This window comes from Macaca fascicularis, chromosome 9 (assembly GCF_037993035.2).
Source record: "Macaca fascicularis isolate 582-1 chromosome 9, T2T-MFA8v1.1".
Lineage (NCBI taxonomy): Eukaryota > Metazoa > Chordata > Mammalia > Primates > Cercopithecidae > Macaca > Macaca fascicularis.
In genome coordinates this window covers 111,064,857-111,084,983 of record NC_088383.1, presented here as the reverse complement: position 1 = coordinate 111,084,983, position 20,127 = coordinate 111,064,857, and the positions used below count along the sequence as shown (strand labels likewise).

At 51.6% G+C, this 20,127-nt stretch overlaps 1 protein-coding gene across 1 annotated transcript; it reads right to left on the bottom strand.

Moving 5' to 3' along the window:
- Positions 1 to 17,096: 17,096 nt before the first annotated feature.
- On the bottom strand, positions 17,097 to 19,744 carry HPS6 (HPS6 biogenesis of lysosomal organelles complex 2 subunit 3). Its single transcript, XM_005566265.5, has one exon. The coding sequence runs from the start codon at positions 19,637 to 19,639 to the stop codon at positions 17,312 to 17,314; it is 2,328 nt and encodes a 775-aa protein (XP_005566322.1). The 5' UTR covers positions 19,640 to 19,744; the 3' UTR covers positions 17,097 to 17,311.
- Between the last annotated feature and the right edge of the window lie 383 nt (positions 19,745 to 20,127).

The following is a 20,127-nucleotide window of genomic DNA, read 5'->3' as shown; positions in this document are numbered from 1 at the left end:
AAGCTTACAAATAATTTTCTCCACACTTATTCTCTCTTTTAATCCTTAAGACTGTCCTATAAAGTACAATTATTATCTTTCATTTTTTGTGGCTGAGGAAATTGAGGCTCAGATGTCACTGAACCAAAATGGATTAATTTGCCCATGTGCAATGGAAAGCCAAACACCAAAGCATCAAGTTTTTGCAGTGAGAAAAGTTTATTGCAAGTCAGCTGGCAAGGAGACAGGAAGAAACTCTCAAATCTGTCTCCCTGAGCTGGGGGATGGGTCAGGTTTTATAAACGTAGGATAAGAAGGTGAGAATTGATTGGATCTTTCAATGAGGTGATACCAGGAGGCAGGATCTGACTGGATCCTGCCATGGGGTGATGCCAGGGCTCCATCTTACTGAATCTTGGATCCCACCATGAGGTTCACCTCTTAATTCAGTCCCTGCTCCTTGATCTGAGCACTTAGGTTCCGCCATTGGCTGCATGCTTGGATCATCTGCTCATGCTCAGGTTACATGATCTTTGACCTGGGGGTCCATGGTAACTGAAAAACAACTAACAACTTTGTTACATAAAAGTTGGACCAGGCTAGGTGTGGTGGGAGTGGTGGCTCCCGCCTGTAATCTCAGAACTTTGGGAGGCCAAGGCAAATGGATTGCTTGAGCCCAGGAGTTCCAGACTAGCCTGGGCAACGTGGCGAAACTCTGTCTTTACAAAAACTGGCCAGGTGTGGTGGTGTGCACCTGTAGTCCCAGCTACTTGGGGGGCTAAGGCAGGAGGATCGCTTGAGATGTGAAAGTCAAGGCTGCAGTGAGCAGTGATCGCACCACTGCACTCCAGCCTGGGCGACAAGTGAGACCCCTGTCTCATAAAAAATAAAGTTGACCAGGCGCAGTGGCTCACGCCTGTAATCCCAAAACTTTGGGAGGCCGAGGCAGGCGGATCACAAGGTCAGGAGATCTAGACCATCCTGGCTAACATAGTGAAACCCCATTCTCTACTAAAACATACAAAAAATTAGCCAAGCGTGGTGGCGGGCGCCTGTAGTCCCAGCTACTTGGGAGGCTGAGGCAGGAGAATGGTGTGAACCCGGGAGGCAGAACTTGCAGCGAGCCAAGATTGTGCCTCTATACTCCAGCCTGGGTGACAGAGCAAGACTCCGTCTCAAAAATAAATAATAAATAAATAAATAAATAAATAAATAAATAAATAAAGTTGAACAAGATTGGTCTGATGTGGTTATACAGAGAGGTTAAGAAAATTACCTAAGGTTACACAGCCAATAGGTGGTGAAGGAGGGATTAAATTCTCATGAATTTTTATCCAGTGAGCCTTCAGGTACACTACTAACAGTTCAGAATGCAATCCAAACAGGTCAGCAGCATGCAGAAATGCCCCAGGCCTGAGGGGGCAGTTGAGTTTCCTTCAGGAAGCAAAGACAGCCATAAAAATGGAAGGATATAATTTTACTTACACTTCCTTTGCTTTCTAACTTGCTTGTAATGCTCTCGGTCCTTTGGTCACACATCTGCTTTCCACAAGTCCAAAGTTAAAATTATGCAGCTAGGCCGGGCGCAGTGGCTCATACCTGTAATCCCAGCACTTTGGGAAGCCAAGGTGGGTGTATTACCTAAGGTCAGGAGTTTGAGACCAGCCTGACCAACATGGAGAAACCCCATCTCTACTGAAAATACAAAATTAGCTGGGCATGGTGGCACATGCCTATAATCCCAGCTACTCAGGATGCTGAGGCAGGAGTCTTGCTTGAACCCAGGAGGTGGAAGTTGCGGTGAGCTGAGATCGTGCCATTGCACTCCAGCCTGGGCAACAAGAGCAAAACTCTGTCTCAAAAAAAAAAAAAAAAAAAAATTTCTGCAGCTATGGCAGTCCAGCCATGGCTGGAGTCCTATTCTGCAGCTGAGAGGAGTCTATGGGGAAAGGTTCTGGCCTGAAGCCTGCAGACCCGTCTTCTTTCTAGTCCCAGCTCTCTTATCTGCTAGCCAACGAGCCAGTGTGCTGTTTGTAGCTTAGTTTTCTCATCTGTCATCTGAGCATCATAACCCCTGCCCTGTGGGCTTCAGGGATAGGAGGATCAGATGAAGTGACTGACAGGGAGGTGCTTTGAGGTGTGAAGTGCTCTTCAGTGTGTTGTGGGGGAGGATGGAAGTTATCTAAAGAGTCCCCAGGATTGTGGCTCCAGCTTGGCCTGGCAGAGCAGTGCCTCCTTAGGCTGGGGTCAAAGCCAAGTCATCTTTCCACTGTCAATGCCAGGATCTATATTCCGTTTATTGTTCTTGACTCCTTTCCTGGCAACCAAAGCTTTGAAAAGGTTCTGCAGAGCATCAGGGACCTTGCCCTTCAGCTCACTATGGAGAGGGACCAGCTGGACCAAGAGCTTCAGACACAGGGCAGCAACATCCAGGTTACCCTGGGCAAGTAAGGGAGCTTGGCCAGGAAGTGCAAATTCATAGCCTAAAGCTCAACCTCAGTCTGAGCCTGGTGAAGGCCCTCCTGAGACTCTCAGCCCTTCCCTGGCATCCTGAGTCTGACCCACAAAAGACAGCCTCAAGATATAATATCCATCCCTCCTTAGGGAACTGCAGTGATGAGGGAGACCTCACTCTTGCCCAGTGGATGCATTTCCTTGGGCTGCTATAACAAATTACCACAAACTTGGTTTATAGCGACAGAAATTTTCTTACAGTTCTGGAGGCCAGAAGTCCCAAACCAAGGTGTCAGTAGTGCAGGTTTGTTCGGGAGGCTCCAGGAGAGAATTCGCCTCATGCCACTTTCCCAGCTTCCGGTGGCTTTCAGCAATCCTTGGTGTTTTTGGCTTGTAGACCCATCACTCCAGTCTCTGCCTCTGCCTTCACATGACTTTCTCCTTCTGTGTCTCTGTGTTTTCTTCTTTTCTGTCTTATTACAAATATTCATTATTGGAGCTGGGTACAGTGGCTCACACCTGTAATCCCAGCAGTTTGGGAGGCTGAGGTAGGCAGATCACTTGAGGTCAGGAGTTCAAGACCAGCCTGGCCAACAAGGTGAAACCCCATTTCTACTAAAAATACAAAAATTAGGCCGGGTGGGGTGGCTCATACCTGTAATCCCAGCACTTTGGGAGTCCCAGGAGGGCGGATCACCAGATCAGGAGATCGAGACCAGCCTGGCCAACATTGTGAAACCCCATCTCTACTAAAAATATAAAAATTAGCTGGGTGTGGTGGCGTGTGCCTGTAATTCCCACATTCCAGCTACTCGGGAGGCTGAGGCAGGAAAATCGCTTGAACTCAGAAGGCGAAGTTTGCAGTAAGCAGAGATCGCGCCACTGCACTCCAGCCCGGTGACAGAGTGAGACCCCGTCTAAAAAAAAAAAATTAGCTGGATGTGGTGGCGGGTGCCTGTAATCCCACCTACTTGGGAGACTGAGGCAGGAGAATTGCTTGACCCTGGGAGGCAGAGGTTGCAGTGAGCCAAGATCGTGCCACTGCACTCCATCCTAGCTGACAGAGCAAGACTCCGTCTCCAAAAAGAAGAAATTTTTTTAAAAAAGAAAAAAAAAAGAAATACTCATTACTGGATTTAGGGCTCATCTTAATCTAGAATGATCTCTTCTTGAGATCCTCACCTTAATTACATCTCCAAGTACCCTTATTCCAAATAAGGTCACATTCTGAGGTTCTAGGTGGATACCTTTTGGGAGTCACAACTTGATTTGTAACAAGGAGCCTCCAGTTTGATGGGAGAGACCTAACCCCACTCTTGAAGAGTCCCCTAGTCTTAGAGGAGAAATCTGCCCCTACTTTAAGAAGCCTTTGTAGCCGGGCGCGGTGGCTCAAGCCTGTAATCCCAGCACTTTGGGAGGCCGAGACGGGTGGATCACGAGGTCAGGAGATCGAGACCATCCTGGCTAACACGGTGAAACCCCATCTCTACTAAAAAATACAAAAAACTAGCCGGGCGAGGCAGCGGGCGCCTGTAGTCCCAGCTACTCGGGAGGCTGAGGCAGGAGAATGGCGTGAACCCGGGAGGCGGAGCTTGCAGTGAGCTGAGATCCGGCCACTGCACTCCAGCCTGGGCGACAGAGTGAGACTCTGTCTCAAAGAAAAAAAAAAAAAAAAAGAAAGAAGCCTTTGTATGACAGGGAAGACCTTGATTTGCAGCCTGGTCCTCAGGAGCCTTTAAATTGAGATAGGGCTGAGTGTAGTGGCTCATGCCTGTAATCTCAGTGGAGGATTGCTTGAGCTCAGGAGTTGGAGACCTGCCTGGGCAACATGGTGAAACACTATCTCTATTAAAAAAAAAAAAAGAGAGAGACAGGCCCACAAATGTTGATGATAAGGAACGGTCAGCACTGGCAACATCCAGACCACTATTCTCTATAGAACAATGTGAGGACATTCATGTCAGAATTTGGAGGGGGTCTGCCTTGACAATGCAAGTAAAGCAAGCCAGACATCTGGTCCTAATCTTTGCCCATAATTTTTTTTTTTTTTTTTTTTTTTGATGGGGGATGTCGCCCAGGCTGGAGTGCATTGAAGTGATCTCGGCTCATTGCAACCTCTGCCTCCCTGGTTCAAGTGATTCTCCTGCCTCAGCCTCCCAAGTAGCTGGGACTACAGGTACTTGCCACCACACCCGGCTAATTTTTTGTATTTTTAGTAGAGACAGGGTTTCACTGTGTTAGCCAGGATGGTCTTGATCTCCTGACCTTGTGATCTCCCTGGCTCAGCCTCCCAAAGTGCTGAGATTACAGGTGTGAGCCACTGCACCCAGCCTTGCCCATCTTTTTGTTGTTGTTGTCATTGTTTTTAAATTTTTTTACTTTCCTCAGCTTCCAGATGTAAAAGAACAGATATCATTGTTGAATACCTTTTTGAAAATGAACCTCCATGTGATCGACAATAAAATGGGACTGTTCTCTAGGATGGGCGGTGTCCCAATATGGGCGGGGAAGTCATCAGGGTTAAACCCCCAGGAAGATCCTTTTGTCAATTCAAGCTAGCTCCCTGAATACTGTTTTCTCCTATCTTACAAGGACAAGGCCAGTCAGCTGGGTTCCTTTTCTTTCCACTCTGGAGATTCCCCTCCCCTCCCCTTCCCTTTTCTTTCTTTCTTCTTTTTTTTTTTTTATTTAAAAAAATTTTTTTTGAGGCAGGGTCTCTCTCTGTCACCCAGGCTGGAGTGCGGTGGTGCAATCACAGCTCACTGTAGCCTTGACCTCCTGGGCTCTAGCAATCCGCCTCAGCCTCCGGAGTAGCTGGGACTATAGGTGTGCACCACCACGCCCGGCTAATTTGTTTTCACTTTTCGTAGAGACAAGGTCTCACTATGTTGCCCAGGCTGGTCTTGAACTCCTGAGCATAAGTGATCCTCCTGCCTCGACCTCCCAAAGTGCTGAGATTACAAGTGTGAGCCACCGTGCCCAACGACTCTGGATTTTTTTTTTTTTTTTTTTTTTTGAGACGGAGTCTCGCTCTGTCACCCAGGTTGGAGTGCTGTGGCTGGATCTCAGCTCACTGCAAGCTCCGCCTCCTGGGTTTACGCTATTCTCTTGCCTCAGCCTCCCGAGTAGCTGGGACCACAGGCGCCCGCCACCGCGCCCGTCTAGTTTTTTGTATTTTTTAGTAGAGACGGGGTTTCACCGTGTTAGCCAGGATGGTCTCGATCTCCTGACCTCGTGATCCGCCCGTCTCGGCCTCCCAAAGTGCTGGGATTACAGGCTTGAGCCACCGCGCCCGGCCAGACTCTGGATTTTCTTCCTGAACTGGGAGCCATATAATATCATATCCAAATTGATAATCTGCACCCTCTTTCTTCCTTCCTACAAGCTGCAAGAGCCTCAGCCTGCTTACTGTCTACTTACTCAATCCCTGCGACTCCTCACTCCTCTAGATTGGAAGCTGAAGGCGGGTGCCATCTCCTCAGCTCTCCCCACACTTACTTGCCTCCCTGTTCACATCTCCCTAAAGACAACTACATGGTACCTTTTCCTCTGAAGGATTTTACAGTTGATCATTGTGGGGAAAGAGACCCAAGGTTACCAAGTCACTAGTCTGGGGGAAGGTGTGAAAATTTAAGAAATCCAGGAAACTTCTGGCAGCCCTGGTCTCTGGAATGAAAGGGCAGCCAGTAGCGTGGCTTTCTCCTCTCCTCTTAGTCCTGGCTTGAAGACATCAAGCAGGGCAACTGTTCATGTTCCCCTTACCTCAGGCATGACTGCATTTGAGCTTCTTCCAGTTGGTTATTTATTTATTTATTTATTTTTCTTGAGACCGAATCTTGCTCTGTCGCCTAGGCTGGAGTGCAGAAGCGCGATCTCGGCCCACTGCAATCTCTGCCTCCCGGGTTCAAGTGATTTTCCTGGCTCAGCCTCCTGAGTAGTTGGGATTACAGGCACCCGCCACCACACCTGGCTAATTTTCATATTTTTAGTAGAGACGGGGTTTCATCGTGTCGGTCAGGCTGGTCTCAAACTCCTGACCTCAGGTGATCTGCCCGCCTCGGCCTCCCAAAGTGCTGGGATTACAGGCGTGAGCACCGTGCCCCGTCTTAATTGGTTATTCTCACCTCTGTATTTCCTCAGCCCCATGCAGGAACAGACTCCTTAAGGAAATATTTCTAGGAGAGCCGCAAAGACTAAAGGATCTCAGTCCAAGGAGGTCTTAGTAGGGCTGACCTCCAATCTCCCTTTTCCTGTAATCCGTCCCATGGAGTTGGGGTTAGAGAAAATTGCAATATTATCAGGGGACCTGTAGTCTGTCTATGGTAGCCCAAAAATAGTGAGCAGAAAGGCACAGATGTTGTGGTAGGCATGGGATGGGGGTATCTTCCGAGCTCCAGATCCCACTTTTACATTACCATCCCATTTCTACCATCTGCCCCCATCAATGTGAATACCCAGCTGGAAGACATTGGGATGTCAACAGAGTTGATGAAACACAAGATTTGCTGAATTCAAATTTTAAGAAATTTGGCCAGGTGTGGTGGCTCACTCCTGTAATCCCAGCACTTTGGGAAGCCAATGCAGATGGATCACGAGGTCATGAGATGGAGACCATCTTGGCCAACATGGTGAAACCCCATCTGTACTAAAATACAAAGAAAGTTAGCCGAGTATGCTGGCACGCGCCTGTAGTCCCAGCTACTAGGGAGGCTGAGGCAGGGGAATTGCTTGAACCCAGGAGGTGGAAGTTGCAGTGAGCCCAAGATCATGCCGCTGCACTCCAGCCTGGTGACAAAGCGAGACTCCATCTCTGAAAAAAAAAAGAAAAAAAAAATTTGGGCCAGATGTGGTGGTTCACGCCTGTAATTCCAGCATTTTGGGAGGCTGAGGCAGGTGGCTCACCTGAGATCAGGTGTTCGAGATCAGCCTGGCCAACATAGAGAAAACCTGTCTCTACTAAAAATACAAAAATTAGCCAGGCGTGGTGGCTGTGTGTCTGTAATTCCAGCTACCCAGGAGGCTGAGGCAGGAGAATCACTTGAACCCAGGAGGCGGAGGTTGCAGTGAGCTGAGATCGCACCACTGCACTCTAGCCTGGGTGACAGGGCAAGATTCCATTTCAAAAAAAAAAAAAAGAAATTTGGTGTACTGATAGACTCTGTGGATTCAACTATTAATATGCACAAGTTCATAATCCATCCCTTTGAGAGACAGGGATCTGAGCACTGACCTGGGACAGATGTGAGGAAAGAAAAGGGATGACCAGGGCTTGACAGGGTATGGTGGGCAATTGAAGCTGGGGGACAGAGTTGGGAGGCACAGGGCTGACTTGCAACTGACTGAGATCTGCTGCTCTTTTCTTTTATTTTTTTTCTTTTTATTTTCTTTTTATTTTATTTTTTGAGTCGGAGTCTGACTCTGTTGCCCATGCTGGAGTGCAGTCTGTGTAGTCTCGGGTCACTGCAACCTCTCCTTCCAGGTTCAAGCGATTCTCCTGCCTCAGCCTCCCAAGTAGCTGGGATTACAGGCACACGCCACCATGCCCAGGTAATTTTTGTATTTTTAGTAGAGATGGGGTTTCACCGTTTTAGTCACGATGGTGTTGATCTCCTGACCTTGTGATCTCCCCACCTCAGCCTCTCAAAGTGCTGGGATTACAGGCGTGAGCCACCACGCCCAGGCAGACTTTTCTTTTTTTAATAGATGAGGTCTTGCTCTATCACTCAGGCTGGAGTAGCAAGATCGTAGCTCTCTGCAGCCTCAATCTCCTAGGCTCAAGCAATCCTCCCGCCTTAGCCTCTTGGTAGCTAGGATTACACTGCTCCCAGACCTTTTGTTTTATTGATGACTCCTCAGCTGTCCCTGCCTCCTTGACCCCTTCGAGCTTAGCTTCCAAAAAACTATTCACAAGAGAAAAATGGATGGACCACAAGTTCTCTTCTGGTGTTCCCTCATGCCAAACACTGAGGCCTCTTCTCCTTGTGGGTCTGACCGCTGATATTAAGGGGAAGAGGGACAGGCTAACAGAGTGAGAAACATGGGGTCAAGAGCCCATTCCTAGCTCCAGTTAGACTTGCCATGAAAACGAAACCACGCCCCTTCAAGGTTTTCTGGGGCCACATGGGCAGGTGCTGCATTCTACAAAGAGAAGCTGTATCCTTTATTAGAGAAGCCACAGAGGTTTAGGAAATCCAGTGTTCCCTCCCTGCCTCCCTCCCTCCCTCCTCTCTCTCTCTTTCTTTCTTTCTGGCAGGGTCCTGCTCTGTCACCCAGGCTGCAGTGGCATGATCTTGGCTCATTGCAGCCTCAACCTGCCAGGCCCAAGTGATTCTCCTACCTCAACCTCCCAAGTAGCTGGGACTACAGGTGCATACCCCCACACCTGGCTGATTTTTGTATTTTTTGTGGAGACGGGGTCTCACTATGTTGCCCGGGCTGGTCTTGAACTCCTGACCTCAAGCGATCTGCCCGCCTCAGCCTCCCAAAGTGCTAGGATTACAGGCGTGAGTCACCATGCCTGATCCTTGCTCTCTTTCTGACTCCCCTTTTCTGGTTTGATGCTTCCTGGCTATTCACTTCCAACCTTCCACTTTGGAGCCACTTCCATCTCCTCCCAAGCAACCGTTTTTTTTTTTTTTCTTTTGAGACGGAGTCTCGCTCTGTCGCCAGGCTGGAGTGCCGTGGTGTGATCTTGGCTCACTGCAGGCTCTGCCTCCTGGGTTCACGCCATTTTCCTGCCTCAGCCTCCCAAGTAGCTGGGACTACAAGTGCCCGCCAACACACCCAGCTAATTTTTTTATTTTTAGTAGAGACAGGGTTTCACTGTGTTAGCCAGGATGGTCTCGATCTCCTGACCTCGTGATCCACCTGCCTCGGCCTCCCAAAGTGCTGGGATTACAGGCATGAGCCACCGCACCCAGCTGCAACTCTTTCTTTATTCCCAGTAAAAGCCATATTATGTCCTTCCCTTTCCCAACATTCGCAGGGGAGACCTACTCACTAGGGAATTCACTATGGTCTGACCAGTATGGTGGGGGGAGGAAGTGGTTGCTGATGTGTCCGTCCCCACTCCCTAGGCTCCCTGTAAATCCCATACCCCACACTGACACTTCACTATCCCAAAGAAGCTGTGAGAATAATGAGCTTATCTAGTCAGTCATAAGCAGTCAGTTGATTTCCCATCTGGACAACTATCTCAGTGATACCTAGATCAGCATCCCCCCTGCCTCGTCCTAGGAGCTGACCTAGGATCTCTGTGTCCCCCTGACCCAATACGTCCCCTCAGTCTACCCTTCCTTCCCTTCCTCTACTGTGGCTCCCAATAGCCTTCCCACCCCCAGCATCAGAGCTCTGTAGGAAAGGCCTGCCCCTCAATTCTGAGGCTCCAGGCTGTTCCTAGAGCTTACCTGGGGCTGCTAGAGATGAGGTCAATGCCCACCTTCCCCACTTTTCTCCAGAATAAAACAAAAATAATAGAATTTGAGATGACTGCATATTACCTTGGAATCCAAATGATTGCCAAAGCCTGAGGACCTGAAATCTATGTAAAGCCTGAATAGTTTGCTCCTCCAGGGCCTCCAGGAGGCCCAGGATGAGATGGGTCTTTCTCTTTCTTGGTGGAGGTCACCATTCCCCTTTCCTCAGCCCATCACAGCTCCTTCTCTTTTCTTGTATTCTCTAGATAATGGAAACTTCTGGAAGATCAGATCTAGCTCAGCTGCCCCATTGGCTTTATGCATTGGCCATAATTCTGGTGACAGGCCCCAAAGGACCTTCTCTCTGTGTCTTCCTTCATCCTCCCAGCATTCATACCTGAGAGCTTCCTCTTTTCCCCACAGTGAGCAAATTTCCCTGCTTCTCCCTCCTAGGCCCCTCTCTCCATTCCCATCTGTCGTCTCTCCTTTTCATTGTCTGCATCCAGTCCAGCCCCATCTTCTTCCTCATCTCTCTGATTCTGTCTCTCCTTGCCTTTGTTCTTGCTCCCGTCCTGTCTTGCTCTTGTGCAGAGACCTTCAGAGGCAGGCCCAGGCCCTCTGTTTGGGGATTACAGGAGAAAGCACTCTAAGTCTTCTGTCCACCACTGGGAGTGACTCTGGGCACTCAGTCCTGACCTCACAGCCTGATTCATCCACTCTCCCCACCTGAATTTTTATTTACAGTAGAAACGGGGACCCATGCAGTAATAGTGTAAGCAAAGTTTATAATTCTCATGGTCTGTGAGCCTTGAAATTGTGATTCTGGGAAATATTTTTATTGGCGGGGGGGCTCACCTCTATTTCATATTTCGTGCATCAAGTGAGACTTTGTTTTGAAAGTACCAGCATCTTCCTGTACTTCAAGTTCATATAAAATGTGAACTTATTATGCCCTCCCAGGAAACTCTGCTGTGTGCCCTCAACTTCCTCCCCAGTTAGACCAAATTATCTAAATGAGGTTGGTAGCTGGAACAGACTTCCAATCCTGGAGATGAAGAATCCTGCCAGCCCAGGCCCCCTTTCTTCTGGGTGATACCATCCTAGTACAAGTCCAGGGCCCTTTCTCTTCTCCAAGATTCTGTTCCTTGAATCTCTCCTTCTCTCTTCTCCTCTCTTGCTCTAAGAGACGCTCCATTTACTGCATCCAGAGGCTTCCTCAGTCCTTAGTTGAGAAATGGGCAAGTGTGCATGTTTGAGGGCAATGGGTGGAGTTGGCAGTGACAAGAGTAACCACCAGGGGGAGCCTGTGCCTAAGAAGAGACTGAGGTGGTATGGCGGAGACACTCAGGACTTTTCTCCCTTCATTCCGGGGCAGTAAGGCTGCCAAGCATTCCAGCCCAGGGTGGCTCCTTATAGACTTGGGAATCTAGAGCTCCCTCCTCCCCACTTTCTGGCTCTCCTTCTCCTTTCCCGATTACCCGGGTCAGTGTGAACCAAACTGCTACATCTGTACAGTGTGAATACTTCCTAAGGACAGGTTAGGAAGAACATGGCCCCTGGAGGGCCTTATTTATTTTTATTTTTATTTCTTAGACAGGGTCTCACTCTGTTACCCAGACTGGAGTGCAGTAGCGTGATCACAGCTCACTGTAGCCTTGACCTCCTGGGCTCAAGCAATCCTCCCACCTCAACCTCCCTAGAAGCTGGGATGACAGGTGTGTGCCAACGTATCTGGCTAATTTTTTGTTTTTTGTAGAGACAAGGTTTTGCCATGTTGCCCAGGCTGGTTTTGAACTCCTGGGCTCAATCTATTTGCCTGCCTCAGCCTCCCAAAGTGCTGGGATTATAGGTGTGAGCCACAGTGCCCAGCCTGGATGACCATATTCAACGTAGGGATCAATCTTCCAGACCTTTGACCTCAACCCACAATTTCCACTAGCCCCTGTCACCAGTCTCTTCCCTGGAACCTCATTGACTCAGGCTTTCTTTCTTTCTTTTTTTTTTTTTTTGAGATGGAGTCTTGCTCTGTCGCCCAGGCTGGAGTGCAGTGGCGCGATCTTGGCTCACTGCAAGCTCCGCCTCCCGGGTTCACGCCATTCTCCCGCCTCAGACTCCCCAGCAGCTGGGACTACAGGCACCTGCCACCACGCCTGGCTATTTTTTGTTGTATTTTTTGTAGAGACGGGGTTTCACCGTGTTAGCCAGGATGGTCTCGATCTCCTGACCTTGTGATCTGCCCGCCTCGGCCCTTCAAAGTGCTGGGATTACAGGCATGAGCCACCACACCTGGCTACTCAGACTTTCCTATCCCTTCTCAAACTCTCCTGGTTTGGGGATTGGGGGCACTGGGTAATACCAGTCATGTCCATTCCTTTCACCTCCACCTCAACTCCCAAGATGGTCCCAACTCAGTGGCTTCTTCACCCTTGCCACTGTCCTTGGCTGGGTTCTGCCTTCAGATCCACCTGACTTACTGCCATCAATTTCAGGGCTGGATCAACCAAAGAGTCAGTCTGGCTTATGAAAAGAAAGGAAGAGAGGCAGAGAATCTCTACAGGCCAGAGCTTAATCCCTTCTTTTCACTCCAGGTCATAGGGCCTTGTCAGTTCCTGCATTCACAATAATAATTAGGCCGGTTGCAGTGGCTCACACCTGTAATCCCAGCACTTTGGGAGGCCGAGGTAGGCAGATCACCTGAGGTCAGGAGTTCAAGACCAGCCTGACCAACATGGAGAAACCCCGTCTCTACTAAAAATACAAAATTAGCCAGGCATGGTTGTGCATGACTGTAATCCCAGCTACTTGGGAGGCTGAAGCAGGAGAATCGCTTGAACCCAGGAGGCAGAAGTTGTGATGAGCCAAGATCACACCATTGCACTCCAGCCTGGGTAACAAGAGTGAAACTCTGTCTCAATAATAATAATAATAATAATTATTATTATTATTATTAAACTTACTATGAGCCTGGCATTGTGATACATGCTGAGGATACCAAAATACAAATAACCATGGTCTGTGCCTTCAAGGAACTTGTATGCTAATCAAGGAAATGAACAAATAACTAGGCAATCACAGTATTAAAAAAGAGTGGCTAGAGAGGAGACTGGAGAGGCAGGGCCAGACACAAAGGAAGGGATGGCTTTCTTAGGAGTTTGGCCTTTACCCTGATTATTGGAGTAGGTGCTGAACTCGATCAGATTTGCTGTAGTATATAATACTCTCGGCAACCAAGGTTAGATTTGAGGAGACAGGGATACCAATTAGAAAGCCAGTATAGGCCAGGTGCAGTGGCTCATGCCTGTAATCCCAGCACTTTGGGAGGCCGAGGCGGGCGGATCATGAGGTCAGGAGTTCAAGACCAGCCTGGGCAACATAGTGAAAATCCATCTCTACTAAAAAATACAAAAATTAACCGAGCATGGTGGTGCACACCTATAGTCCCAGCCACTCAGGGGGAAGGAGGATCACTTGAACCTGGGAGGCGGAGGTTGCAGTAAGCTGAGATTGAGCCACTGCACTCCAACCTGGGTGACAGAGCAAGACTCCATCTCAAAAAAAAAAAAAGAAAAGAAAAGAAAAGAAAGGCCGGGCGCCGCAGTGGCTCACGCCTGTAATCCCAGCACTTTGGGAGGCCAGGGCGGGCGGATCATGAGGTCAGGAGATCGAGACCATCCTGGCTAGCATGTGAAACCCCGTCTCTACTAAAAATACAAAAAAAAAAAAAAAAAATTAGGCGTGGTGGTGGGCACCTGTGGTCCCAGCTACTTAGGAAGCTGAGGCAGGAGAATGGCGTGAACCTGGGAGGTGGAGCTTGCAGTGAGCTGAGATTGTGCCACTGCACTCCAGCCTGGGCAACAGAGCAAGACTCTGTCTCAAAATAATAATAATAATAATACTAAAATTTAAAAAAGAAAAGGAAAAGGGAGGCTTGGGTCCCTGAGGCCACATAGGCAGTTGAAGGAACCTTGCACGCTGCTTCCTCACCTTCACCCAGGATGCTTGCTGGGACTACTGTGTAGCACTCCTTGTGCCTAGCTTTATTGCCATGTGAACCTGAGAGAGCTCCTGAGGTGAGGCACACCTACGGAAACGCTCCTGCCCTCTGGCTTAGGATCCTCCCCTCACCTTCCCAGGGACTTCAGACACCCCTACTCCAGTCCTGTCCTGGGACCTTGGATCTGGGACCTTGGATCTGAGACCTTGTCCACCACCCAAAACCTTCAGCAGCTGGGTGAGGTGGCATGTTCCTAAAATCCCAGCTACTTGAGGGACTGAGGTGGGAGGATTGATTGAGTCCAGGTGTTCAAGTCCAGCCTGGGCAACATAGCAAGAAATTTTCTCAAGAAAAAAAAAAAAAGGCCGGGCGCGGTGGCTCAAGCCTGTAATCCCAGCACTTTGGGAGGCCGAGGCGGGTGGATCACAAGGTCAGGAGATCAAGACCATCCTGGCTAACATGGTGAAACCCCGTCTCTACTAAAAATATAAAAAACTAGCCGGGCGTGGTGGCGGGCGCCTGTAGTCCCAGCTACTCGGAGGCTGAGGCGGAAGAATAGCGTGAACCCGGGAGGCGGACGGAGCTTGCAGTGAGCCGAGATCGCACCACTGCACTCCAGCCTGGGCCACACAGCAAGACTCCGTCTCAAAAAAAAAAAAAAAAAAAAAAAAAGAAAAGAAAAGGAAAAAGGCAACCAACCCAGGCATAATGGCCTGTGTCTGTATTTCCAGCTACTTGGGAGGCTGAGGCAGGATGATTGCTTGAGCCCATAAGCCACTGCAGTCCAGGATGGGCAACATAGCAAGATCCTGTCTCTTAAAAACAGAAGCAAAAGGCTGGGCGCGGTGGCTCACACCTGTAATCCCAGCACTTTGGGAGGCTGAGATGGACGGATCACCTGAGGTCAGGAGTTTGAGACCAGCCTGACCAACATGGAGAAACCCCATCTCTACTAAAAATACAAAATTAGCCGGGCATGGTGGTGCATGTCTGTTATCCCAGCTACTCAGGAGGCTGAGGCAGGAGAATTGCTTGAAGCCGGGAGGTGGAGGTTGCAGTGAGCCGAGATCGCACCATTGCACTCCAGCCTGGAAAACAAGAACGAAGCTTCATCTCAAAAAAAAGTAAAAATGAAGCCCATCAATGCCAGAATTTACCCCTTTCTCAGGTACCCAAGGCCAAGGACTTTGGCTTAAGATCTCCACCGTCCTATTCAGAGAGCTCTGTCTGATAGCCCGCTCAGGAACTCCATTAAAACGCATGGCCGGGTGCGGTGGCTCACGCCTGTAATGCCAGCACTTTGGGAGGCCGAGGTGGGCAGATCACGAGGTCAGGAGATGGAGACCATCCTGGCTAACATGGTGAAACCCCGTCTCTACTAATAAAATACAAAAAAATTAGCTGGGCACGGTGGCGGGCACCTGTAGTCCCAGCTACTCGGGAGGCTGAGGCAGGAGAATGGCATGAACCTGGGAGGCGGAGCTTGCAGTGAGCCAAGGTTGCGCTACTTGCACTCCAGCAAGACTCCGTCTCAAACAAAGAAAAGAAAAACTCAGTCACACAATGATCCCTGAGCTGTTCCCAAAGTCCTGAGATGCAGTTTGGGATCACTTGCACCTTCCACATTGAAAGGAAGAATAAGGCTAATGTGATCAAGCACCAAGCCTGTAAAAGCAGGTAAAAGTCACCATCTGAGTCCACCTGCTCTGCTCAGAGCTGCTGGGCTGGGTGGCCTTCATCTGGAGGCCCTACTAGTGGGTGGTCCCAGGGAACTTCCTTGAGCCATACAGTCTTAAGGAAAAACCTGGCTTCCTTCCCTTACCCATGCCCCCAGGAGCCCAATGAGTACAATTCCTTCTCTTCCGGGCACAGAAGGAGGACCAAGCCAAATCTCAGCCTTGGGAGATTTGAGAAGAAGCAACGATGATTAAGCAGGATCATAAACAGGAAGCAGCTTCCCACTGAGGAGCCATGATGAGCCTAGTTTCAAGACCAAGAAGAGGAACTCCTTCCAGACCAGGAAGGGGCTGAGGTGGAGGCCTAGATTGGGACTGTCCCTAGCCCTGGGCCTCTGGGAAGAACAGCAGCTTGACTCCAAGTATTGGTAGGCAGTCTGGCTTGAGGGCGAGGACAAAGGCCATCCAAGCTCTGGAGGAGGCTAAGATGGTACCTCAGGACTTGGCCATGTAGATGAGCCACCTCATGGCCTCTATGAGGCTGAAGAGTTAACACCAGCCATGGACAAGACTAAGTAGCTACTTCTCTCCCCTGAGAGACAGGAACTGTCCCTAGTCTCATTAGTCCTAGCCTGAGTCCACCTTAAACCCAGGTTAAGGCTACCAGCATCTAAGCTGCAGGTCCCAGCTGAGGACAAAGCTAAGCGGCAGCCCTAACCTTGGCCCCAACCCTGGACAAGGAGTATCTGGGACTGGGGATGATGCTGAGTAGCTGCATCCAGGGTCCTACCCTAAGCTAGAACCAGGGGTCTATCCTAGGCTAGGCTGAGGGGTTACTTGGGTAGAAGTGAGCATAGGGCAGAGGCCTCTTCAGAGGTGAGCCTGTTGAATAAATCCAGACAAGCAGAGATCTGTGTTGCAGATGCTCTTATTTCTTGACTTGGGGGAGTCAGCAGAAATATGGGGCTCTCCAGGTAGCTCTGCTCCCAGTGAATTTTGTTACTGAGCCAGAGAGCTCTCAGGCAGCTCTCCTGTCTGTGGCAAGTCTTCCCCTAAACTAAGGGCTGCTCCAGAAATCCTGGTGGAGACAAGCAAGGACCCAGGGCCCAGCAAAGTTCCTACTCCAGAGCAGAGAAGTCCTGGGGAAAGGAAGGGTGGAGCTCTGTAGTCCTCCTCCTCTCAGCAGGCCAGAGAAGGCAGCTTGAAGCCAGGGATGGACAGCACATTCAAGCCCAAGCAGGTGGGAGCTACTGGGCTGTTTCAGTGAGGTGGCTCCAATCTTTGAGCTGCTACTTTCTAGCCAAATGAACTTGGTCAAGTCATTTAATTTTTCTAAACTTCTATTTCCTGTAAAATGGGAATAACATCAGTACTTTCCCCACTGGGGTTATGAGAAGCATTAAATGAGGGATTATATAAAGATGAGTAGAATGCCTGGCATCTATTAAATGCTCATAAATGTTAACTATTTTCATGATTGGAAGTGGGGACTTTAGCCAAAAGATCCAGGTCCAACCAGTCCCTCTATAACCTGCATCCTCTGAGACCCGTAGCTGTTTAAAAACACACAACTGTGTATATATTAAACTATGTATATATTTCACACACATATCTTAAAAATAGCTCCAGATGACAGAAGAATATTGCATACACAGGTCCACCATGGGCCCCTCCAAGTCCCACGCACCCTTCCCTGATCACTGTGTCCCAGAAATGATTTCCTGTGTCAGTGACACAGAGGACCTGTCCAAGCAAGCCTCCAGGTCCTGAGTGTTCTGATGCCTGAAGGGTAGTCATAGGTCCCGAGGTGGGGTCGGGGGTGGAGTGCTAGGGTCCCATAGGATGTCCTCATATGGGCTTAGAACTGGGCCTGAGGGCCATCCTTGAGTCCCAGTCTGCTCCAGCAGGGCTTTGAGTAAGCCCACAGTGAGAGGGGGCTCTGCTCCAGGCTCAGGAAATGGGGTAGGGGGCCCCACCTCATCTGGGAGGTATGTCCTCAGTAGAAGCAGGAGCTCAGCTGGAGCCAGTTCTGGTGGGCACAGGCGGCAAAGGAGGGGGAGGTGAGCATCAAGCCGGCGGTGCTGGGCAAACTCGGCCAGCAGCAGTTTGAAGATTTCACTTCGAAGCAAGGGACTGGAGGGGCCGAGGGCCAGGCCTGCATCCAGAGCCCGATCCCATTGCTCCTTTTGCACCAGCTGCCCGACAGCTTGGAGCACAGCTTTGGGCCGCCCACTGCTCAAGAGCAGCTCTAGCTCCAGAGCCTCAGGCCTGGTCCCCTCCTCACCTAGCACTGCCAGGGCTCGGCGATACAGGGGCAGTCCTGGGCCCCCTGCCCCCCAGCCCGGCCCACCCTGCTGCTGAGCCAGCTCCACAAAAGGTGGCAGCCATCGAGGCTCCAGCCGGCACAGACATTGGCAGAGGAGTTCAAAGGGGGGCAGTATCCCATTGGGGGGTTCCTTTACAGCGGTTATTCCCCCTAACACTTTCTTCCACACATCAGGGGGTGCTTGGGACCTCAGCTTGCCATTCCCATCTGTCTGGAGCTGCAGGGCCCTGAGGGTGGCACCCCAGGCTGCTGTAGGAAGGGCCTGGAAAACAGTGTTGAGCTGGGCCAGCTGGTCTCCTATCAACTCGGTCCTCAGCAGGCGTGCCACTTCCTGCTCCGCCAGCTCAGTCCAACCAGCCTCCTCATCATCGCCAGCCACCAGCTGGGCCTTCAGCTGCTCTAAGCCTCGGTAATCCCGAAGTTCGGTCCTCAACATGGTCAGCAGTGTAGATGGGGGCAGGTGGCCCTGGAGGATGGAGGCCAGGGCCTGAGGTGCCCGGAATGTGCTGCTGTGTCTCAGTTCTTCTGGAGTGAGCTGGGCACCCCGCAGGCTCCGCCGCTGGTAGTACCCGCAAGCCTCCTCAAACACCAGATCCTTGGCTGAAGGCAGCTCAACACCCTGTGGGGCTTCCCAGCCCACACAAAACAGACCCAAGGCTGAAAGCAGACGAAGACTCCCTCGGGTCTCCAGCTCTTCCTCATCCTCCATGCCGGGGGCTGGCGGTTCCAGCAGATGTACCCTGTCTGTACTTAGGACCTTCCTCTCCAGCAGCTGCCCACTGCCCATGTCCAGCAGTTCCAATGTGGAGCCCAGCACACAGGCCAGAGTGCCCTGAAATGTGCCTAGGGCTGCAGACCCCCGCGAGCCTACAGGTGCCTCCTGCAGGATGCCCACTGCCCGGGTACCACCGTGGGACTGCACTAGGCTCACAGTGCCCCCAAAGTCAAGCAACAGCAGGCCGTGGGGAGTTGGGGCCCAGGTGTGTACAGCCAGTGGCTCTCTGAGGGACAGCAACCCAGGAAGGCCTCGGAGCAGGGTCCGGAAGTCCCACGTGTCCCCTCGTCCAGGATTCAGACTCTTACTGTAGGAGAGGCCAAGCCGTGGGGCAGCCACCATCACTTTGCCCTTGCCTGGGCTCCAGATGAGTAGAACGTGGGCCACGCCAGGCCAGGTGGTGGCAGTGGGCACCAGGAAGAGGTGTCTGCAGGAGGCCAGCAGCCCGAAAGCGGGGCAGTGGTGCAGCAGGACGTGCGTGCGGCCCAGGCTGGTGCTAGCTTCCCCGCTGGGCTCCAGGGTCCGGACGCACACACAGTGGCTGAAAGCAGTTGCTGGCGGCCCTAACGGGCCCTCGGACCCGGCTTGGCGCTCCTCGCACCACACCAGGCGGCCTCGGAGCGCCGCCACTGCCACCACGCGGGCTCCCCCGCCCGGACACAGCTCGGTGCTCTGCAGCAGTCGCCAGCCAGGCCCCACGCCCGCGCCCCACACCTCCGTCAGGCCACTCTCCCACACCAGCACCAGCGCCGGCCGCGCTGGCCACGGCAGGAAGAAGGCGTCCAGCGGGGAGGGCTGGCCTGCCGGCCAGGCCCGCTCCAGCTCCGCGCCGGGCCCTCGCGCCGCGACCAGCAGCTGCGGGGCTACCGTCCCCAGGGGTCGCAGGAGCAGCAGGTGGCGGCCGTCCGGGCTGCCGCGGACTCGTACCGCTGGGTCCCCGGCCAGCAGCTCCCGGAGCCGCGCCGCGCCGCCGAAGGCACTCAGGTCCGAGAGCAGCCGCAGAGTCCCCGAGCGCTTCATGGCGCCGCCGCGCGTGAGCGCGCCCAGGCTTTGCCCAGGTCCAGCCGCCCGGCAGGACGAGGCCCGATTCTCGGGGGAGCCAAGCAGGGCCAAGACTTCCGTCTCCCGTGGATGAGGTGAGCAGAGGCCGGGCTAAGCGTCGACTCCGCCCCGCCCCGCCCCGCCAGGCCGGCTCCGGGATGGCTCCTGCAGTCGCCGGGCCAACACTACACGCTCGCCGGGGGAGGAGCCACCGGAGCGCCCTAGGGGCTCAGCGCCTGCACCGCGCCCGCCCGGGGACGCTCTCGGCGTAGGGGGAGGCCCTTCCCCAGACCCCAGGACGCCGCCCAGTGGCCCGGAGTCCGACGCAGGAATAGGGATTCCAGCCCCCTGAGCCCCTCTCCCAAGGATTTCACCCCAGTTTACTCCTTCAGGAAATTTTTGTTGAGCACATGCTTTGTGCCAGGCTCTGAGTAGACAGCCCTAAACAAAATAGAAAACCTCAACCT